Source organism: Cervus canadensis, chromosome X (assembly GCF_019320065.1).
Source record: "Cervus canadensis isolate Bull #8, Minnesota chromosome X, ASM1932006v1, whole genome shotgun sequence".
Classification (NCBI taxonomy): Eukaryota; Metazoa; Chordata; class Mammalia; order Artiodactyla; family Cervidae; genus Cervus; species Cervus canadensis.
Window position 1 is genome coordinate 13126290 of NC_057419.1, and position 23255 is coordinate 13149544.

General features: G+C 60.4%; 2 protein-coding genes across 2 annotated transcripts; one reads left to right on the forward strand and one right to left on the reverse strand.

Annotated features, from left to right (window-relative positions):
• Positions 1 to 12614, forward strand: GTPBP6 (GTP binding protein 6 (putative)). Its single transcript, XM_043459170.1, has 10 exons — positions 1 to 431; positions 2071 to 2208; positions 2997 to 3067; positions 3152 to 3282; positions 4022 to 4092; positions 4852 to 5010; positions 6837 to 7045; positions 10784 to 10932; positions 11160 to 11312; positions 12071 to 12614. The coding sequence occupies exons 1-10, from the start codon at positions 77 to 79 to the stop codon at positions 12192 to 12194; spliced, it is 1560 nt and encodes a 519-aa protein (XP_043315105.1). The 5' UTR covers positions 1 to 76; the 3' UTR covers positions 12195 to 12614.
• Positions 12615 to 16284: 3670 nt separating this feature from the next.
• PLCXD1 (phosphatidylinositol specific phospholipase C X domain containing 1) lies at positions 16285 to 23196 on the reverse strand. Its single transcript, XM_043459171.1, has 5 exons — positions 23063 to 23196; positions 20330 to 20458; positions 19113 to 19268; positions 18225 to 18408; positions 16285 to 16929 (listed from the first exon to the last, which is right to left on the reverse strand). Exons 1-5 carry the CDS (start codon positions 23183 to 23185, stop codon positions 16691 to 16693), a joined length of 831 nt encoding a protein of 276 aa, XP_043315106.1. The 5' UTR covers positions 23186 to 23196; the 3' UTR covers positions 16285 to 16690.
• Between the last annotated feature and the right edge of the window lie 59 nt (positions 23197 to 23255).

Consider the following 23255-nt stretch of genomic DNA (forward strand, 5'->3'; position numbering starts at 1 on the left):
CGAGTGACCGACCGGCAGCAGGCAGGAGAGTTGCCTCCGCTCTGAGGCCCCGCCCTGCTGCGCAGGGGAGCGCGGGATGTGGGCCTTGCGGGCCGCCGTCCGCGGGGGCACCTGGCTCTCTCGCGCGGTTCGCGGCTGCCGGCCCCCAAGGGCCGCGCTGCTGCCGCCGCCGCCCCACCCCGAGCGCGCCCTCGCCGCTCTCCGCGGGGGCCTGGGGTGCTCGGATGGGCGGGAGGGTGGAGGGCGGAGCCCACGTGCGGATGGCCGGAGAAGCCTGGCTGACGCGGAGGAGGAACCCGAAGATGCGGAGGAGGACGAAAACGAGGAGGAGCTGCTGAGGGCGGACCCACTGCTGCCGGCGGGGACACAGCGAGTGTGCCTGGTTCACCCTGAGGTCAAGTGGGGGCGCGCGAAGCCGCAGGGTACCCGAGGTGACCGAGAGCGCTGGGGGCAGGCGGGGGCGGGCGCGGGCGCGGGCGGAGCGAGGAGGCTTGATCCTAAGGGGCGGGGAAGCCGGCGCCCCGGAGGAGGGGCTTATGGGGGCGGGACTCGCGGGCTGGAACTCGTAGGTCGGGGACGCCAGAGGCGGGGCTTCTGGGGGCGAGACTCCGAGAGCTGGAGCTCATAGGTCGGGGACGCCAGAGGCCGGGCTTCAGGGGCGGACCTCGATGGCCGGAGCTCATAGGGTGTGGCTTCTGGGGGCGTGGCTCCGGAGGCGGGGATTCTGGGGGCGCATTCCGAAGGCCAGAACTCATTGGTCGGGACTTCTGGGGGCGGGGCGCAGGAGGCGGGGTTTCTGGGGCTTGCCTCCGAGGCTGCAGCCGGTTAGGTGGGGCTTCTGAGGCGGACTCGGAGGCTGAACCGCGCACTCCCTCACTTGCTCCGGGAGCCCCTCGCCTCCATGGGCCTGGAAACCCTCATTCTGGGCACAGGCGCTCTCCTGCTTTGCACGCAGCGAGCCCCTTTCCTTCTGAGCCGCTCCTGGGTGTCGCTCTGCCCTGCTCCCCCGGGGCCTCCCCATCCATAATGCAAACGATCCCAGCAACTCACGCGGGGTGCACGCGGGATGCCCCTCGGCTTTAAGCCTTTTATGGACCCGCTTTCTCTCTGCGCCGCTGAGTACTAAACCCCGAGATTGTGCACAACCTTCTGTAGCAGAAACGGGAACCGGCTGAGCGCTGAGCGGGGCGGGGGCGCTTGTGGTCGCAGGGTGGAAGGGACGGGCTCCGGAGGGAGGCTGCCCTCCCGTGAGGCTCTGGCCACTGAGCTTCACACCTCACCTGGAGAACAAGCCGGGTCCCGCACAGCTGTGCTCCGGGCCATCGCCCCCAGGCTCCCAACCCCTCCAGACCTGCGCCAGCCCTGTCCACCCCGTTAGGGCTCAGAGCCACGCGGTGGCACCCACTGCCTACGTGTCTGTTGTCCATCAGCTACCTTGCGAGGGACCGGCTGGAGGAGAGATGAGGGCGGGGCAGGTCCTGACTGCCTTTGATCCACAGCCTGTGTCCCCGCTGCTCTGGACTCTTGTCCTGGGTGGCCCCTGCCTCCCGCCGGCCTCATTATACAGACTGCTCAGGGCCACGGGCCCTGGGTGGGCGCCTCCTTGCTCATGCTGGGCTGGGTAAGCGCAGTCACTGAGGGAGGCTGGAACTAGGCTCTGGTCACCCAAGACAGGACACCCGCCCAGGACGGGACTCAGCCCACCCACATACAGGACGGCAGGCTCTGCGAGCCCTGGGAAGTTCACGGGAGATGCTGTCTAGTGGGTCACAAGGGATCCCGAGTCCCCACGGGGCAGACCTGCCCAATTCCAACATAGGGGGCTGTCCCTGTGTCCCCTGCTCAGCTCTGGCTCCCCTCCCCCCTCCCCTCCTCTCCCCTCCCCGATCCTCAGTCCCCGCTCCTGACCATCCACCCAGAAGAACAGATCTTCCTTTAAGCAAATGCCCATTCGGGTGGTTTCTGGGAACCTTCCTGTGGCCAGGAAGCAGGAAGCCGTCCCAGCCTGGGGGCATGTGGCAGGGCTGACCCGGCCGGAAGTGGCCCTCACACCAGCCCGTCTCTCCTAAGCCGAGTGGCAGGTGGCGGAGGCCCGAGCGCTGGTGTGCACGCTGGACGGCTGGTCGGTGGTGGACACGATGGTGGTGCCCACCAAGACGCCAGACAAGAAGCTCATCTTCGGCAGAGGGACCTTGGAGCAGCTGACAGGTGAGCCCTTCATCGCACATGGCGCAGCCTGCTCCTAACATGGCGCAAGCTCGACCGTCCCCCTTCGCCTCACCGAACTTGCATCAGGGGGCAGAAACCAGCCTCAGCATTCCAGTGAGACCCCAGCACTCAGGCCAGACTGCCGCCCCGTCTCAGTGCCCTGGGGGGTGTTCCTGCACGAGCCCCTTGCCCCTCTGTGGACCCTGACATCCCCCCCCCCCCCCGCAAAACCCGCGTCTGGTTCACAGCTGGGTGCAGGCAACACGCAGAGGGGGTCCTCACTGCCTGTCTGTGTTCCTCTGAGTCTAACATGCACTCAGTCCCCGCGGGCTCACCAGACCCATGTGTGTACAAGACCTTGTCGTTGTTCAGTCTCTCAGTCGTGTCCGACTCTTTGCAACACCGTGGACTGCAGCACGCCAGGCCTCCCTATCCATCACCAACTCCCGGAGCTTGCTCAAACTTATGTGCATCGAGTCAGTGATGCCATCCAACCATCTCATCCCCTGTCGTCCCCTTCTCCTCCAGCCTTCAATCTTTCCCAGCGTCAGGGTCTTTTGCAATGAGTCAGTTCTTCACATCAGGTCGTCAAAGTATTGGAGCTTCAGCTTCAGCAGGTGTGAGACCTACTTTCCTGGTACTCCCTGACCCATGCTCCATGCTTCCTGAATACTGTGCTGGGAGACCCAAGGGATGCCTGGGGGACACAGCCGATCAACGCGCAGGGTCACTCCCCAGATGCACGTTGCGGGCGCAGCAGCCTCTGATCAGCGGTACTCTTTTGCTAGAGAGGATCAGAGGTTTGCCGGAAATCACCGCGGTCTTCCTGAACGTGGAGAGGCTGGCCACGCCCACCAAGGTACCGCGGGAAGCAGCGGGTCAGCAGGTGTCAAGGAGCCTGGGCTCACAGCTCATCCTCTCCCTCCCTCTCTGTTCTTTCTAGAAAGACCTGGAAGCCGCCTGGCGTGTGCCTGTGTTTGACCGGTTCACCGTGGTTCTGCACATATTCCGCTGCAATGCCCGCACCAAGGAGGCACGGCTGCAGGTGGCACTGGCGGAGCTCCCCCTGCTCAGGTGCGAGCAGGACCCAGGCCGGGGCAGACGGACCCCCTCCCCCAACCCAGCAGACCCTCTCTAGGGAGCCCCCCCCCGAGACCCTCTCTAGGGACACCCCCCCCCCCCCGACCGAGACCCTCTCTAGGGACCCCCCACACCCACCCGACACTCTCTAGGGACCACCCCATCCTGGGACCCCTCTCTAGGGAACCCCCACCAGACCCTCTCTAGGGCCCCCCCCCCCAGACCCTCTCTAGGGCCCCCCCCACCGGACCCTCTCTAGGGACCCCCCCCCCCAGACCCTCTCTAGGGACCTCCTCCGGACTCTCTTTAAGGACACAGACCCCCTGGGACCCTCTCTAGGGACACCCCGCCCCCACCGGGACCCTCTCTAGGTACATCCCTCCCTGCCCCCACAGGGACCCTCTCTAGGGAGCCCTCCTGGGACTTTCTCTAGTTTTCGTGTATCTAGATATGTTGCTAGGCGTGCTGAGGGGGGGATGTGGTGGGTAGGGCTGCAAGTTTGTGGCGGCGGGTCCGATCTGTACCTGAGCCCGATCTGTACGCGAGCAGGGACATGTCACCCAGGGAGGAGCCCTCTGTCCTCGCCCGTGATGGCCCACGTGGGAGGGGGCCCCCAGCGATCCCTCCTCCAGAAACCCCACCCCCACACCGGCCCCCTGCTGTGTCCTCGCCCCACGTCCTGTGGTGCATGCACGTGTCCGCCCATCTACTGAGCCAACCCGTTTCCAGCTAGGTCCCACCTGAAAAGCAACGTTGCCCACCTGGGCGGACGGGGACGGAGCTCTCGCTACACCATGGGGTCAGGTAGGTGTCTGAGGTCTCCTCACTAGGTGTGCAGAAGGGGATTACTGTGGCCAGCACCCCTACAAAGGGAACAGGGCCCTCACAAGTCCTGAGAGGGCCTCTCTGTGGTCACGTTCAAGCAAGGGTGTGTGTCAAGGGGCCCCAGGGCTGAGCTCTGTCCAGAGTCTCCAGGGGAAGGTCCTTCCCGCCTCTTCCAGCTTCTGGGGGCTCCAGGCGTCTATCCCTGGGCTGGTGGCCGCCTGCCTCCCTTCTCTGCCTCCGTCTCCACGCGGCTTCTCCTCTGGGTCTGTGTGTCTGTGTCTTATACGAACTCGGTCCTTGGGTTTATGGCTGCCCCTACTTCAGGTCCTTCACTTCATCCCCTCTGCAGAGACCCCATTTCCAAATAAGGCCCCATTTGTAGGTCCTGGGGGTGAGGACGTGGATGCATCTCTGGGCACTGCTCAGCCCACTGCGGCCACCATGCGGACCCTCCCCTCGGGCTTTCCTCCTCAGGGGTAAGGGGGAGCCCAGGTGACCCCAAAGGGCAGTAGGGCTGGGGCAAGGCCGCCTTCCTCCGGGCAGAGCCGTCTCCCAACAGGAGGTGTCAAGGCTGTTGGTGCTGGGGGCGCAGGCTAGGGGCTTTGTCCCCGGGGTCCTGACACCTGTCAGACCCCCACAGGCCGCCCCTCCTCCCCCCGCCTGCCCCCCCCCCCCGTGGCTCTTGCCCCCTTTCTACCCCGGGTCTGCTCGCTGACTCGCCGTCTCGGGTGTTTTTAGGGGAGTCCTTCCTGCAGCTGCAGCAGCGTCTCCTGAGAGACAGGGAAGCTAAGATCCAGAAGGCCCTGGAGAGACTACGCTGCAAGAGGCGCCTTCTGGGGCAGCAGCGGAGGCGGAGGGAGTTTCCTGTGGTTTCTGTGGTTGGATACACGAACTGTGGTGAGGGGCGCCGGCAGGGCCAGGGGCGGGGGCCCGGGCCCTCCCCGGGGAGGAGCTAGTGGCTCACAGGGGTGGGACCTCCAGGGAGGAGCTGGTGGGTGAACCCGCCCTGGGGCCAGGGTGGTGGGCGGGGCCTCCCAGGGAGGACTCCTGGGTGGACCCGCCCTAGGGCCAGGGTAGTGGGCGGGGCCTCCCAGGGGCTGAGCTGTGCTGGTGGGCGGGGCCTCCCAGGGAGGAGCTGATGGGTGAAACCCCCTAGGGCCAGGGTGGTGGGTGGGATCTTCCTGGGGTGGGGCTGTGCTGGTGGGTGGGGCCTCTCTGGGATGAAGCTGGGTGGTCACCTGGACTCCCACCCCAGGCCAGGCACATAGCACCAGCCCAATTGCACCATCAGGCTTCTGGCTGAGCACACCCGCCTCACAGCTCACATGGCCCAGGACACCCCCCCTGTCTCCAAGGACGCCTCCCCATCTCTCTCTCACGGACACACACACACACACACACACACACACGTGACCACTGTCTACACCATCACTCTTGTGTACACACACACCTGCATCACAGCTCACATGGCCCAGGACGTCTCCCCCTGTCTCCAAGGACGCCTCCCCATCTCTCTCACACACACACACACACACACACACACACACACGTGACCACTGTCTACACCATCACTGTGTACAAGCACACCCACATCACAGCTCACATGGCCCAGGACACCTCCCCCTGTCTCCACGGACGCCTCCCCATCTCTCACACACACACACACACACGTGACCACTGTCTACACCATCACTCTTGTGTACAAGCACACCTGCATCACAGCTCACATGGCCCAGGATGTCTCCCCCTGTCTCCAAGGATGCCTCCCCATCTTTCTCTCTCTCACACACACACACACACACACACACGTGACCACTGTCTACACCATCACTGTGTACAAGCACACCCACATCACAGCTCACACGGCCCAGGACACCTCCCCCTGTCTCCACGGACGCCTCCCCATCTCTCACACACACACACACACACGTGACCACTGTCTACACCATCACTCTTGTGTACAAGCACACCTGCATCACAGCTCACATGGCCCAGGATGTCTCCCCCTGTCTCCAAGGATGCCTCCCCATCTTTCTCTCTCTCACACACACACACACACACACACACGTGACCACTGTCTACACCATCACTGTGTACAAGCACACCCACATCACAGCTCACACGGCCCAGGACACCTCCCCCTGTCTCCACGGACGCCTCCCCATCTCTCACACACACACACACACACGTGACCACTGTCTACACCATCACTCTTGTGTACAAGCACACCTGCATCACAGCTCACATGGCCCAGGATGTCTCCCCCTGTCTCCAAGGATGCCTCCCCATCTTTCTCTCTCACACACACACACACACACACACACGTGACCACTGTCTACACCATCACTGTGTACAAGCACACCCGCATCACAGCTCACATGGCCCAGGACGTCTCCCCCTGTCTCCAAGGACGCCTCCCCATCTCTCTCTCTCACACACACACACACACACACACACACACACACACACGTGACCACTGTACACCATGCCCCTTGCTCGTCTGCACTAACCCTCCCAACCAGGCCCGATGTATCTCACCCCAAATCCTGGACAACAGCTGTGTTCTTCAGTGACCCGTGCCTGGCACCAGGGCCCTGCACAGAACTCCGGACCCAGGCACCCTCCCCGCCCCCATCCCACCGTCCAGCAGCCGGTACTCAGACGTGGATGCTAGGGGGGCCGAGACGGTCTGAGATGCATGTCCCCTTGTGCTCGGCTTGCAGGGAAAACCACGCTGATCAAGGCCCTGACCGGGGACGCCGCCATGCAGCCCCGGGACCAGCTGTTCGCGACGCTCGACGTCACAGCCCACGCGGGGCGGCTGCCGTCCGCGCTGACGGTACTCTACATGGACACCATCGGCTTCCTCTCGCAGCTGCCCCACAGCCTGGTCGAGTCCTTCTCGGCCACCCTGCAGGACGTGGCCCACTCGGTGAGTGGGGAGGGCCGGGCGGTTCCCCCTCAGATGCCAGCCAACAGGGAGGGGAGGGGGTTCCCTCCTCAGGACAGCGCAGGGCTGTGTCCCCTTACACCGGACTCTCAGGGACCAGATCCCCTCAAAGCCCTCCACGCGGAGCTAGGCCTGCCTGTGCAATTTTAAGTTTGTCTTCTATTTATTTACATAACCTTTATTTTGGCTGTGCTGGATCTTGACTGCCCTTGGGGCTTTCTCTAGTTGTGGTCAGTGGGGGCCTCTCTCTAACTGTGGTGAGTTGGGGGCCTCTCTCTAATTGTGGTGAGTGGGGGGCCTCTAACTGTGGTGAGTGGGGGCCTCACTCTAGCTGTGGTGAGTGGGGGCCTCTCTCTAACTGTGGTGAGTGGGGGGCCTCTCTCTATCTGTGGTGAGTGGGGGCCTCTCTCTAACTGTGGTGAGTGGGGGCCTCTCTCTAACTGTGGTGAGTGGGGGCCTCTCTCTAACTGTGGTGAGTGGGGGCCTCTCTCTAACTGTGGTGAGTGGGGGGCCTCTCTCTAACTGTGGTGAGTGGGGGCCTCACTCTAACTGTGGTGAGTGGGGGGCCTCTCTCTAACAGTGGTGAGTGGGGGGCCTCTCTCTAACAGTGGTGAGTGGGGGGCCTCTCTCTAACAGTGGTGAGTGGGGGGCCTCTCTCTAACTGTGTTGAGTGGGGGCCTCTCTCTGTGTTGAGTGGGGGCCTCTCTCTAACTGTGGTGAGTGGGGGGCCTCTCTCTAACTGTGGTGAGTGGGGGGTCTCTCGAACTGTGTTGAGTGGGGGCCTCTCTCTAACTGTGTTGAGTGGGGGCCTCTCTCTAACTGTGGTGAGTGGGGGGTCTCTCTCTAACTGTGGTGAGTTGGATGGCCTCTCTCTAACTGTGGTGAGTGGGGGCCTCACTCTAACTGTGGTGAGTGGGGGGTCTCTCGAACTGTGTTGAGTGGGGGCCTCTCTCTAACTGTGTTGAGTGGGGGGTCTCTCTCTGTGGTGAGCGGGGGGCCTCTCTCTAACTGTGGTGAGTGGGGGCCTCTTCTAACTGTGGTGAGTGGGGGCCTCTCTCTAACTGTGGTGAGTGGGGGGCCTCTAACTGTGGTGAGTGGGGGGCCCTCTCTCTAACTGTGGTGAGCGGGGCCCTCTCTTTAACTGTGGTGAGTGGGGGGCTTCTCTCTAACTGTGGTGAGTCGGGGGCCTCGAACTGTGGTGAGTGGGGGCCTCTAACTGTGGTGAGTTGGGGGCCTTCTCTTTAACTGTGGCAGGTGGGGGGGTCTATATCTGTGGTGAGTGGGCGGCCTCTTCTAACTGGTGAGTGGGGGGCCTCTCTCTAACTGTGGTGAGTGGGGGGCCTCTCTCTAACTGTGGTGAGTGGGGGGCCTCACTCTAACTGTGGTGAGTGGGGGGCCTCTATCTGTGGTGAGTGGGGGCCTTCTAACTGTGGTGAGTTGGGGGCCTCTCTCTTAAATGTGGTGAGTGGGGGCCTCACTCTAACTGTGGTGAGTGGGGGGCGTCTTCTAACTGTGGTGAGTGGGGGGCCTTCTCTCTAACTGTGGTGAGTGGGGGGGGGCCTCTCTCTAACTGTGGTGAGTGGGGGCCTCTAACTGTGGTGAGTTGGGGGCCTTCTCTTTAGCTGTGGCAGGTGGTGGGGTCTATAACTGTGGTGAGTGGGGGGCCTGTCTTTTAAATGTGGTGATTGGGGGCCTTCTAACTGTGGTGAGTTGGGGGCCTCTCTCTTAAATGTGGTGAGTGGGGGCCTCTAACTGTGGTGAATTGGGGGCCTCTCTCTTAAATGTGGTGAGTGGGGGGCCTTTCTCTAACTGTGGTGAGTGGGGGGCCTCTCTGTCATGAGTGGGGAGTCTCTCTAACTGTGGTGAGTTGGGGGCCTCTCTCTCTAACTGGTGTGAGTGGGGGGCCTCTCTCTAACTGTGGTGAGTGGGGGGCCTCTCTCTAACTGTTGAGTGGGGAGCCTCTCTCTGTGGTGAGTAGGGTCTTCTCTCTAACTGTGGTGCATGGGCGGCTTCTCTCTAAGTGCGGTGAGTGGGCGACCTCTCTCTGTGGTGAGTGGGTGGCTTCTCTCTAATTGTGGTGAGTGGGGGGTCTCCCTCTAACTGCGGTGAGTGGGGCCTTCTATTTAACTGTGGCGAGTGGGGGGCCTTCTCTCTAAGTGTGGTGAGTGGGGGGCCTCTGTGGTGAGTGGGGTCTTCTCTCTAAGTGTGGTGAGTGGGGGGCCTCTCTCTGTGGTGAGTGGGGGGCTTCTCTCTAAGTGTGGTGAGTGGGGGGCCTCTCTCTGTGGTGCGTGGGGTCTTCTAAGTATGGTGAGTGGGGGGCCTCTCTCTAACTGTGGTGAGTGGGGGGCCTCTAACTGTTGAGTGGGGAGCCTCTCTCTGTGGTGAGTAGGGTCTTCTCTCTAAGTGCGGTGAGTGGGCAACCTCTCTCTGTGGTGAGTGGGTGGCTTCTCTCTAATTGTGGTGAGTGGGGGGTCTCCCTCTAACTGCGGTGAGTGGGGCCTTCTATTTAACTGTGGAGAGTGGGGGGCCTTCTCTCTAAGTGTGGTGAGTGGGGGGCCTCTCTTTGTGGTGAGTGGGGTCTTCTCTCTAAGTGTGGTGAGTGGGGGGCCTCTCTCTGTGGTGCGTGGGGTCTTCTCTCTAAGTGTGGTGAGTGGGGGGCCTCTCTCTGGTTGTGGGGCCCGGTTTTCTCATTGTGGCGGCCTCTCTTGTTGCGGAGCAGGGGTCTACAGCCTGTGGCTGTCGGTCGTTGCAGCATGCTGGCTCATTAGTTGTTGAGCACCGGCTTAGCTGCTCTGTGGTATGTGGGATTTTCCCGGCCCAGGCATTGAACCCACATCTCTTGCATTGGCAGGTGGATTTCTTACCACTTGCCAGGAAAGTGACCAAGGAAGCCCTACAATTGTAATTTATCTGAAGGAAATGCTATGAGAGGGGTTTCCCTTTCTGTGTTGGCTGTATCTGGGGCCCAGAGCCAGTGAACCCCAATAGAGCCTGGCGTTTACTCAGCAGGGGGGCGGCAGGGGCCAGGGACCGGCACTCCGGGACCTTCTAGGTCGCAGCAGCTGAGGCTGAGGGCACCGTGCAGCTGCATGCGTCATCCTCCAGGGTTCCTGAAAGTGTAAAATTTCTGAAATGAAACCTGAATTAAAAGAAAATTAATTTCATCAAAAAGAGAACCTGGAAGTGAATCCCGTAAACCGTTCAGAGCACTTCCTTTCCGTGACAGAATTACCCTCCGTTGTTACTTTCCTTTTATCTCTATTTTCCCAATTCTGCAGGAGGAACCTGCATGTAAAATATGAGGCAGGGGGAAAGAACTTCTTTACAGTGTGAGCTTGAAGGTTTCACAGCAAAGTGGACCAGCCCAGAGCTTTGAACCTGGCCCTGCTGGCTGGGCTGGTTGGTGGTGGGGGTCAGTACGTTTGGGGCAGGAGACTGGGGAGACAGCTTGGGGGTGCTGAGCAGTGTAGGTTTGGGGGTTCCAAGTGCACAGGGAAGGCGTGGCCGCCGCGACGAAAACCCTAATGAGGGGGCTGGGGTGCGTTCACCACAGAGCCGCTCTGTGGTGTCAGGTCGCACCCACCCCTCGGGTTAGACCCTTATGGTGGGGAGCTCTGCCCTCACCTGGATGAGCAGTGTCCTGGGGCTGGGGGTCCTCCGGGCCTGGGGGTAGAAGCCCCTGGCCCCAAGAGCTGACCACCTGGCCCATCTGGTCCTCAGGATCTGATCGTCCATGTCAGAGATGTGAGCCACCCCGAGAAGGAGCTGCAGAAGGCCAGTGTCCTGTCGGCCCTGCGGGGCCTGGGCCTGCCAAACACCCTCCTGGAGAGCATGGTGGAAGTCCACAACAAGGTGGACCTGGTGCCCGGGTGAGCCCCCCACCCCTGGAGTGTATGGTAGGAGTCCACAGCAGGGTGACCTGGTGCCCGGGTGAGCCCCCCACCCCTGGAGTGTATGGTAGGAGTCCACAGCGGGGTGACCTGGTGCCCAGGTGAGCCCCCCACCCCTGGAGTGTATGGTAGGAGTCCACAGCGAGGTGACCTGGTGCCCGGTGAGCTCATCATTGCTGAGCGCGCTGTGCTGGCCGCCCGGATAGGTACACACCCGCGGAGCCCGACGTCCTGGCCGTGTCTGCCCTGCTGGGGCTTGGGCTGGATGAGCTGATGGCCAGGGTGGAGGACGCCATTCTGCGAGCCACGGGGAGACGGACCCTCACCCTCCGCGTGCGGCTGGCTGGACCACAGCTGAGGTGCGTGGGGCGGGCCTGGCTGGAGGGGTGGTGGCGCAGATCATCGCTGTGCTGGGTGCGGGTGTCATTCATGGAGCGGGCAAGGCCACAGTGCTGGGGCGGCTTTGTCACGCCCGCGTCCCCGCGCTCACCACGTACGAGTGGGGGTCTGGCCGCGTGTCCATGCCTCAGTGCAGACGGTACTGCCCCCCGCCCCCCCCCCGCCCTCCACCTGACCCTGGGAAGGCTGGGTGGGGGTTCATGCTCCGTCAGGGTCTCCATTCCCACCAATCGCGTCTCCCTCCCGGCACAAGCAGGGGTCTATGGCCCTGTGTCCACTCGCCGGGACTGGGGGAGATACCGGCCTCCCAGTCCCGGGAACGCTGGGTAGGGGTTCAGGCACGGCCAGGGTCTTGGTTCCCACCAGTCGTGTGTCCCTCCCACCAAGCGCGTGTCCCTCCCACCAATCACGTCTCCCTCCTATCAATTGTTTCCCGCCTCATTTGTCCCGCCCACTGATCACGTGTCCCTCCCAGCAGTTGCTTCTCCCACCAATCACGTGTCCCCGCACCAATCGCGTGTCCCCTCCCACCAATCACATCTCCCTACTACCAATCACATCTTCCTTCTTCCAAGCGCATCTCCTTCCCACCAATCGCGTGTGTGGCCCCCCCCCACCCCCCGCATTGCATGTCCCGCCCATCAATCGCGTCTCTCACCAATCGCGTGTCCCGCCCACCAACCGCCTGTCCCGCCCACCAATGGCATCTCCCTTGCAGCTGGCTTCATCAGGAGGCCACGGTGCAGGCAGTGGACGTGATCCCCGAGGCCGGGGCTGCCGATGTTAAAGTCATCATCAGTGACTCCGCTTACGGACGGTTCCGGAAGCTGTTTCCGGGGTGAAAGGATTCCCCCCTCCCCAAAGATGAGGGCGCTGCACCCTTTAGTCCCAGAGACAAGCACGTGCGGTGGGTGTTCGCCCCCCACCCCACCGTCCCCACACCGGCCAGCCGGGTGAGGACGGGACCCGGTGGGACTCTAAGTGGTTCTGGGCGACCGTCAGGGCGTCTGGGGAGCAGACGTCTGTCCAGGGTGGTTGACAACACATCAGACAGCGAAAGCTTTGTGCGGTGTGTGTGTGTGTGGAAACTAGCCTCTGTGGTTTTTGTCACCGGCCGCCCAGCAGACACCCCGTGAACACTGCCATCTAGGTAAGAAGGTCCAGTTTGTGTGTCCGCTGTGTATCCCACATGGGTGCCACCCGACCAGCCTGCCCTTGCACACGGCAGTGTCCAGGGAGTGATTAAAACAAGAACCCAGCAAGCGGGAAGGATCTGCTCATTAATAGGGCCCAGTACACAGAACCTACCGCACAGGCGTTAGGTGTTTTCACCTAAAGGAAAATAAAAGGTCGGGCTTCTTATCGACAGCCAGGTCCTGCATGGGTGTGTGAAGCAGGGCTGTGAAGGGGCGGGGAGCAGAGCCCCCTCTCGGAGGGATGAGCAGACTGGGGAGCCAGCCACTCAGGGCCTCAGGGCACCTGCGCCTCCGGCCGCTCCCCTTCATTCAACTCAGCCCCTGCTGGTCTCCATCCTCCTGGGTCTGCTAGGTGGGGTGGACGGGCACTAACCCTAACCCCGCTGGGTGGCGAGCATGTGACTTGGGACGAACCCCCAGGCTCCTGGGGTCCAGCCCCCCTCAGCAGGCCAGGGCTGCCCTGGGAGTTCCCATGTGGTCCTAGGACCCCCTCAGTCATGGTCTCTTCCAGGATCCCCTGGGCTTGGCCACCCAGTTCCTCCCAGCTCCATTCCCAACTCCTCCCAGTCTGCAGGACACAGGAAGGACAGTGTGGGTCACTTTTGGCCTCTGGTCCCCTCTCCTCCCAGCATCCCCCCACCTGCTCCCCAGGGTCCCCCCAGTCCTAGAAGCTGTACCCCAAAACTCAGGGGAGCAGAGCTCACCTCAGATCTGCCGCAGACACAGGCAGGCGGCTGCAGGGCCTGACACCCCCTGAGGGAGCTGAGAGGGCATCCCAGGGAGGAGGAGGAGGTTGGGTCTCACCAGGCAGAGGGCAGGGGTTTCCTGGGACAAGGAGGGGTTGGGGGTTCTCAGGGCCCCAGGATCTCAGGGGGGTCCCAGGGAGTGGTTTTGGGCTGGCATATGGTGAGAACAGGTATAAGACCACCCAAATACCCAGGCTGTCCAGAGACCCTCCTGCAGACAGGCTCTCCCTGTCTCCCCCCACATTGGGTCCCAGGGATACCGGGGGCTTCGAAAACAGGCCCGGCTAGGTGAGTGGGAGGCCATGGTCACAGGGAGGGGGAGTGGGGCGGGCAGCCCCCAGGGGCGCCCCCAACACCTATCTGATGGGGGTGGATACCAAGATGAGTTTCAGCGCCTAGATCCTTGACTGTATGGGCTTCTGTTTTAAAAATTTATTTTTGTGTTGGGTTTTTGTATTCTGTACAGGCTGTGTTGGGTATTTGCTGCCGTGTGGGCTTTTTTCTGGTTGCAGACAGCGGGGGCTACTCTCTAGCTGTGGTGTGCGGGGTTCTCACTGCCGTGGCTTCTCTTGCTGCAGAGCGCAGACTCTAGGCACACAGGCTCCAGCAGTTGGGGCGCCCAGGTTCTTAGTTGCTTAGTTGCTGCACGGCACGTGGGAGTCTTCCTGGATCAAGGATAGAACTCGTCTCCTGCATTGGTAGATGAATTCACTGAGCCGCCAGGGAAGCCCTGGTTTATTTTCTGACCCAGTAGCCATGCACTGTGCTCCATCAACCTTGGACTTTCAAGGATTATCATAAAAGCTGCTAGCAACCTCTCAGTTGTATGGTCACAAAAAGCCACAAACTGGGACTTCCCTGGCAGTCCAGTGGTTAACATTCTGTGCTTCCAGTGCCCGGGGTAGTGATGCCATCCAACCATCTCATCCTCTGCTGCCCCTTCTCCTTCTGTCCGCAGTCTTTCCCAGCACCGGGGTCTTTTCCAATGAGTTGGCTCTTTCCAACAGGAGACCAAAATATTGGAGCTTCAGCATCAGTCTTTCCAATTAATATTCAGGGTTGATGTCCTTTTGGATTGACTGGTTTGATGTCCTTGCTGTTCAAGGGATTCTCAAGAGTGTTTTCCAGCATCACAGCTTGAAACCATCAATTCTTCGGCACTCAGCCTTCTTTATGGTTCAATTGTCATATCTGTACATGACTACCAGAAAAACCATAGCCTTGATTATAAACTATTGTTGGCAAAGTCATGTCTCTGCTTTTTAGTATTCTATCTAGGTTTGTCGTAGCTTTTCTTCCAAGAAGCAAGCATCTTTTAACTTCGTGGCTGCAGTCACCGTCCACAATGATTTTGGAGCCCGAGAAAATAGTCTGTCACTGTTTCCATTGTTTCTCCATCTTTTTGCCATGAAGTGATGGGACCTGATGCCATGATCTTAAGTTTTTTGAATGCTGAGTTTCAAGCCAGGTTCTTCACTTCTCTCTTTCACCCTCATCAAGAGGCTCTGGTTCCTCTTCACTTTCTGCCATTAGGGTGGTTTCATCTGCATATATTGTTGCTATTTCTCCCAGCAATCTTGATTCCAGCTTGTGCTTCATCCAGCCCATCTATGATGTACTCTGCATAAGTTAAATAAGCAGGGCGACAGTGTACAGCCTTGACATACTCCTTTCCCAGTTTTGAACCAGTCCATTGTTCCATGTCCAGTTCTAACTGTTGCTTCTTGACCTGCATACAGGTTTCTCAGGAGGCAGGTAAGGTAGTCTGGTATTCCCATCTCTTGAAGAATTCTCCACAGTCTGCTGTGATCCACACAGTCAAAGGCTTTTGTGTAGTCAATGAAGCAGATGTTTTACTGGATTTTCCTTTTTCTGTGATCCAACAGATGCTGGCAGTTTGATCTCTGGTTCCTCTGCCTTTTCTAAATCAGGCTTATACATCTGGAAGTTCTCCGTTCACATACCATTGAAGCCTAGCTTGAAGGATTTTGAGCTTTACCTTGCTAGCATGTGAAATGAGTGCAGTTGTGCTGTAGTTTGAACATTGTTTGGCATTGCCCTTCTTTGGGATTGAAATGCAAACTGACCTTTTCCAGTCCTGTGGCCACTGCCAAGTTTTCCAAAGTTGCTGGCATATTGAGTGAAGCACTTTAACAGCACCATCTTTTAGGATTTGAAATAGCTCAGCTGGAATTCCATCACCCCCACTAGCTTTGTCTGTACTGTTGCTTCCTAAGGCCCACTTGACTTTGCACTCCAGGATGTCTGGCTTAGGTGAGTGATCACACCATCGTGGTCATACAGGTTATTAAGACCTTTTTTTACAGTTCTTCTGTGTATTCTTGCTACCTCTTCTTAATCTCTTCTTTAGTTAGGCCCATAATGTTTCTGTCCTTTATTGTGCCTGTCTTTGCATGAAATACTCCCTTGGTTTCTCCAGTGTTCTTGAAGAGATCTCTAGTTTTTCCCATTCTATTGTTTTCCTGTTTCTTTGCTTTATTCAAATCCCTTGTGATTATACAGTGGAAGTGACAGATTCAAAGGTTAGATCTGGCACACAGTACCGGAAGACCTGTGGCCGGAGGTTCCTGACCTTGTACAGGAGGTGGTGATCAAAACCATCCACAAGAAGAAATGCAAAAAGGCAACGTGGTTGTCTGAGGAGGCCTCACAAATAGCTGAGAAGAGAAGAGACAGGCAGAGGAGACTCAGAAAGATATAGCCACCTGAATGCAGAGTTCCAAAGAAGAGCAAGGAGAGATAAGAAGGCCTTAAGTGAGCTGCCAGGGAAGCCCCTCATCTAATAAAAGGGATTTCTCAGTGGGATCATAATGTGCTCAGTCCCCTCCTATGGACACTGTCATAGTGCCGCCCCCCTGCCCCCCGCTGGGGGTTGTGTCTGCTGCTCTCACGGCCCAGGGGGAGGGGGGCCCCCAGCCTCTCCCATGGGGAAGCCACAGATCAGAGAACCGGGTGTGTCTCCCTGAGGATGTGAATGTACAAATCACGCAGTAGCCTTTAATCATCACCTCATACCCTACATCTGCTCAGAGACATGGAGGGCCGAGGAGCCCATGGACCCTGCCACCTGGCCCCACCTCTGCAGCCACCCACATTCCCTGGGTGGATGGACGGATTACCAGCCTCGCAGGACAAGGCTGACAACAGCCTCGGCGATGCCCAGCTCCTCAGCGCGCCGTCTGTCAGTCCCGAGGCGGCTTCCGGTTAAGGCCGGTGATGTCACAGGACCCGACCGAGGAGGAGCCTCCGCGGTGCCCAGCTCCACCCACGGTCTGTCCATCAGCCCCAGGCAGCTTCCGGCTTAGCCCGGTGACGTCACAGGACGCGCCGGAGGAGCAGCCTCCGGGATGCCCAGCTCCACCCGCGCACCTTCAGTCAGCCCCGAAGCAGCTTCCGGTTCAGCCCAATGACGTCACTAACAAAGCCGCTGGCACCGATGAAGTCCCCCGCGATGATGTTGGTGCAGCCGGCGGCCGACCCCGGGCATTGGGCCCGCACCCACGCGCACAGGTCGGGGAGACCCCGCAGGGTCAGCTTCTCCAGGGACCAGGCCGGGTGGACGAGGATGAACTCCAGGTTCTCCGTGAGGTTGATGCCGGCCACAAACAGCCCGCCTGGGACCGGAGAGGGGCTTCTGTTCATGGTGCCGGCTCCAGCCGCCCACGTGTGCGGTCACTAACCCACGGGGTCACGTGGCCAACCACCCCATGTGCTCACACCGACTCACATGGTCACCCGCCTATGGGGTCACTAACCCATGTGGTGACCCCTCCACGTGGCCACCCACCCACGGGGTCAGCAACTCACACAGTCACCCACCCGTGTGGTCACAACTCAAATCGGTCACCCACCCACTCGCTCACCCACCCACAGGGTCAGCAGCCCACGGGGTCACTAAGCCACCTGGCCACCAAGCCACGTGTCCACCCACCCACGGGGTCCCTAACCTGTGAGATCATGCGGTCACCTGTCCGCATGATTACTCACTCACACTGTCACCCACCCATGTGGTCACCCACTCAGGGGGTCATCAACTCACACAGTCACCCACCCGTGTGGTCAGCAACTCAGACCGGTCACCCACCCACACAGTCACCCACCCCCTCGCTCACCCACCCACGTGGTCACCTGCCCATGCGGTCACCCGCCCATGTGACCAGTAACCCATGCGGTCACCCGCCCATGCCATCACCTGCCCATGTGACCAGTAACCCATGGGGTCTCCCACCCATGTGACCAGTAACCCATGGGGTCACCCGCCCATGTGACCAGTAACCCATGGGGTCACCCGCCCATGTGACCAGTAACCCATGCACCCGCCCATGTGACCAGTAACCCATGCACCCGCCCATGTGACCAGTAACCCATGGGGTCACCCGCCCATGTGACCAGTAACCCATGGGGTCACCCGCCCATGTGACCAGTAACCCATGGGGTCACCCGCCCATGTGACCAGTAACCCATGCGGTCACCCGCCCATGCCATCACCTGTCCATGTGACCACTAACCCATGGTGTCACCTGCCCATGCTGTCACCCCACCCAGACTCTGGCCTCTGCAGCGGTCAGAGCTTCAGATGTCCGACAGAGACCAAAGTCCAGACAGCAGGGGCTGACAGCGGTGTTGACTCATGAAGTTCTCCTGTTACAGAGGGCGGGCGGGCTGGAGAGTGACCCCAAAGATGTCCACATCCTCGCCCCGTGTGGTGGACACAGTAATGTCCGCCCAGATGTCCACATCCTGTCTACATCCTGAGCCCCTGTGGCGGACAGAGTGACGTCCCCGAGGACGTCCACGCCCTAACATCCCCTAACATGTCCTGTTCCATTTCTCCACTTGAACACAAAGCCAGCCCCTTACCCTAGGACACGCGTGTGACCAGGCGTCCCGGTGCAAGGCGGGCATTTACCTGGGCGGCCGCAGCTCTTCATGTGCTCCAGGTAGTGGATGAGGTCCCGGGGCTTCACCTTGTTCCCCCACCAGTAGGGAATCGCGGGCCACAGTTCCGCGTGCCGGCTCACGGACGCCTCGTCCTCATACGACAGGATGACCTGCTGGCCCCGTGACCACAGCTGACGCAGAGTCGGCACCTCCTGGGGGGGATCATCCGGGTGCCCGTGAGACGTGTGCACAGGGGTTGTTGGGCTGCCTTGTGACACAGTGTGTCAGTTATTGGGGGTGTGCGAGAAGCTACAGTGATGTGTGCATTATTGGGGTGTCTATGAGCAGTGATGGACTGATTATCAGGGTCTCTGTGAGAAGAGACACTCGTGGTGGATTATTGGCGTGTCTGAGTAGAGACACTGGTGGGTAGATCACTGGGGTGTCTGGAGATGGTGATGGGTGGGTTATTGGGGTGTCTTGAGCAGTGATTGGTAGATTTTGGGGGTGTTTGAGTGGAGACATTGGTGGGTAGATTACTTGGTTGTCAGGCAGTGATGGGCGGATTATTGGGGTTCCTGAATGGAAACAGAGGTGGGTGGATTATTGGGGTTTCTGATAGGAAATGGCAGGCGGGTTACTAGGGCATCTTGAGGAGTGACTGATGGATTTTGGGGGTGTCTGAGTGGAGACCGGGCAGGGTGGATTATTGGGGGTGCCTGTGACCAGTGATGGGCTGGTTCCTGGCGTGTTTGAGTGCAGACAGCGGTGGGTGGATTACTGGGGTTCCCTGAGCGCCGTCACCTGGTGCCTGAATCAGCCTCAGGCAGCGAGTGGACAGTCTGATTACAGTGCAGCCTGGCGCTCCCACCGCCCCCGCCGCTGAGCGCATGGGGAGCCCGCGGCCCCTGCTCACCCCGCGGGGACACAGCTTGTCCCCGAAGATGTTCTTGATGCAGCCCACCAGGTAGTCGTGCAGGCCCTCCGTCATGCCCTCGAAGTTCCTGCAGGCCAGGACAACCGCCTCCCGCGGGTGGTTCTCCAGCCACTCCGAGATCTCCGTGAGCGTGTCCTGGGCGGGGGTGGGGAGAAGGGCCTTGTGCTGAGAGGCGTGGGTGGGCTTCCCCCGGCCGACCGCTCCGCAGACGGTCAGGGGTCCTGACACACACAGAGCATGGCGCCCGCTCCCAAGGGACCCAGCCTCCCCGAGTGGCAGCGGGGAGTCTTGGTTGTGTGTGGGCGTGTGCACACGCTCCTGTAGGTACGGGTGCACACGCATGTGTGTGCGCGCACGGCAGCAGGGAGCAGTGCTCACAGAATCGTGTGAGGTGTGCACAGCAGGGAGCGTGCCGGGCCAGCAGGGTGCGTGCACAGTGAGGCCCAGGGATGGCGCCCGCAGACCCCGAGGGTCGCTGGGGTCTGTGGTGGGGGCACCGGGGGCCGCGGGCGGAATGAGACATGGCGTGACTTGACAGCCGAGAGAATGGACTGGACACAGGAAGACGCGCCGGGGACCCGGTTTAGCCAAACTCCGGGAGACGCCCCAGCGGCCAAGGCTACAGGTCTGAGTTCAGAAACAAACGCACGCTGGTCGGGAATTCTGAGTGACTCATGGCCAGAGGTCAGCCCTCTCCTGCCTGGAGTGGACGTGTGTCTGTCTGAGCAGGCGTGTGTCTGTCCCCTTATGGGTCATCATCTCCCACCCGGGGTGGACATGTGTCTGTCTGAGTGTCCGCCTGTCCGCCCCCTTAGGGGTCAGTGTCTTCCACCTGGGGTGGCCGTGTGTCCGCCCCCCTTGGAGCTGGCATCTCCCACCCGGGGTGGACGTGTGTCTGTCCCCTTAGGGATCAGCATCTCCCACCTGGGGTGGACGTGTGTCTGTCTGAATAGCCACGTGTCCGCCCCCTAGAGGTCAGCGTCTTCCACCTGGGGTGGATGTGTGTCTGTCTGAATGGCCGCGTGTCCGCCCCCTAGGGGCCGGCGTCTCCCACCTGGGGTGGCCGCGTGTCCGCCCCCTAGGGGCCAGCGTCTCCCACCCCGGGGGCCCCGGCTTGCCCTTACAGGTCAGCCCCTGCTGCCTGGACCGCCCGTGGCTGTCCCCGGCTGGCGCCCCGGCCCGCACCGCGCCCGCACCTCCACGAGGGCCGTCGTGTACACCATGTGGACGAAGTGCAGGTTCCTCTCGGAGCCGCCCTCCACGTGCGCGATCCGCAGGTCCAGGTACCTCACGCCGGCATCCAGCTGCTCCGCGACGCTGAGCACCTGCACACACAGGTCGGTCAGCTGCTCCGGGCACAGGGCGGCCCCTCCCCGGCTCGTCGGGGGCTGGGCCCGCGCAGAGGACGCCCAGCTGGGGGCCGCGTCGTCCACCGTAAGGTCAGCTGTGCTGCTGCCGCTGGGCTCAGGCCCTGCTTCTGGGGACGGGGTCTCCAGGGTCACTGGTCAGGTGGAGCAGAGCCCGGGCCCAGACCGTGGTCTTGGGTGGGGGGGTCCCTGCAGGGTCCAGCCTCACCCTCCTCCTGGGCAGTCCCTGGGCGGAAGCAGCCCAGGCTCCGCAGCACCCCAGCTGGACCCTTGGACGTGAGGACACACAGGACCAGCAGAGGTCTGCCCCACCCCCACAGAAGCACTAGGAAAGGCAGGGAGGGATCAGGGGAGAAGGAAAGGGAGAAACCTCAGCCCGCCACATGAATAAGAGGAAAAAGCAAACAATAACAGCAAGACAAATGAAAAGTGAAAGTTGCTCAGTCACGTCCAACTCTAATCCCATGGACTGTAGCCCGCAGACCCCTCTGTCCATGGGGTTCTCCAGTGACCTGCCATTCCCTTCTCCAGGGGATCTTCCCAGCTCTGGGATCGAACCCATGTCTCCTGCATTGCAGGCAGATTCTTCATTAGCTGAGCCACCAGGGAAACCCTAATATAAATTAGTAGCAGAAAATGTACCATGTCCTCTACATGGAGTCATAACGGAAAAAGAAAAACATAAGGATAAAAAATTGGAAAGAAAATGACAGATGCTCTCTGTTAGAAAAGAAGCAAAGACTAATATTAACATAAATTAGTAGCAGAAAATGGTAGTATGTTCTCTACACAGAGTCATTATGGAAAAAGACAAATATCTAAGGATTAAAAAGGAAAGAAAGCGATAGTCTCCTTCTATCCAAAATAAAAAGTAAAAACTAATATTAACATAAACTAGTAGCAGAAAACGGTACTGTGTTCTCTGCACGGAGTCATAATGGAAAAAGAAAAAAATACAAGGATAAAAAAGTGGGAAAGAAAATCACAACCCCCCCCCCCCCGCCCGATCCAATCCAAAATAAAAGAAAAAGCAAAGGTTAATATGAATATTGTCAGCTACACAAGGGCACTTGCCATCTGCCTCTAAAAGGATTAAGTCAAGGGCTGCTGCAGCCGCTGACCTTCAATACCCCCCACAAAGACCCCACCCCGCCCCCTGCCCACACCCCAGGACCCCCCGGCAGTCATGGCACTTGAGACCCCAGCACCCAGGTCCCCCGGACGGAGGGATCCCAGCACCAAGGGGCCCTCAGGACCGAGGGCCCCCAGCTCCGCAGGCCTCCTGGGCTCTGGTGGACCCGCCCCTCTGGATGTGAGCTCTGCCGGCCGGGCTGCAGGCGCCTGACCCGAGCAGGAATGAGGTTTGCCCACATTCCAGCCTGGGCTCTCCACCCCTCAGGTCCCCCGAGCAGGATTCCAGCAACTGGGGACCTCCCAGGAGGAAGCAATTACTGGAGGCAAGAGATAGCAATTACATGAGGCAAGAGGTGTGCTTGACAGTCTCTGGTCCTCTGGGGGAGGACCAGCCTGAAGCCCCCCAGGTGAGGTACAGGAAGGCAGGGGCCGTCTGCCCCCCAGGTGGGCCCCTGGGCCCAGGTGGGTTCTCTGCCCCGCACCATCCGCCCCCTGGCTGACGCGCGTGCTGGCGACAGGACCGCTGTGAGTTGGTGCCCCCTCCTCACAGACAGGGCCCCGCCACCGACCCTTCTCCATCCTGCATGATGACTGCGGCCCTCCTGGCCTCTCCCCACCCCTAAACCCCGATCCACCCCGGAGGAGCACTGCAGGGGAAGGGGGTGAGTGCCTGCCTGCGTTCTCAGTCGTCTGATTCTCTGTGACCCCACGGACTGCAGCCGGCCAGGCGCTCCGTCCCTGGGATTCTCCAGGCAAGAATCCTGGAGTGGGTGGCCATTTCCTGCTCCAGGGGATCTTCCCCACCCAGGGATCAAACCTGCGCTTCCTGCATTGCAGGCAGATTCTCTACCATCTGAGCCACCGAGGAGGCCTCCCTGGAGTGGGTGTCGGGCTGCAAACACAAACCCACCTCAGAGGATGTGGGAACTCAGCCATTGCTTATCTGGGAGCAAGAAGGAGCTGTCCTGTCAGCTCAGCTGCACAAAGGGAGGGACCATCCCCTCCCCTCCCCTCCCCTCCCCTCCCAGCTCCCCCTCCCCCTCCCAGCTCCCCCAGCCTCTCTGACTTCAGCCTGTGATGCTCTTAGTCCATGCGTCCCCCTTTGGCTTCAGGCTGGTCCACAGTAAAGCTGTGTCCTTTGCTACCTTTCTGGGAGGCTCTCTGGGTCAGGAAGATCCCCTGGAGGAGGGCATGGCCACCCACTCCAGTATCCTTGCCTGGAGAATCCTATGGACAGAGGAGCCTGGCGGGCTGCAGTCCATAGGGTCCCAGAGAGGCAGATGCGACTTGAGTGACTAAACAGCAATTGTGCTTTGCAGCGGGTTTGTTCTCAATCCCGTTTCCCCAGCAGGGATGAGGACGCCGGCCCGTGGGTGACACCGGGGGCTGGAGCTGCGCCGGGGCCTGGGCGTGCCCGCAGACCCTCACCTGGGTGGTGGACCACTTCAGCACCACGGGCAGGGTGATGCACGGCAGCGCTTTGCCCAGGAGCTGCAGCAGCCTCGGCTCCTTGCTGGAGATGGGCGACTTCTTGTTCAGGCAGTAGGTCATCGTGTCGTGGCTCCCTGCGGGCAAACCAGGCGGGGGGACCCGTCACCCCCGAGCCTGTCCTCTGTGCCCC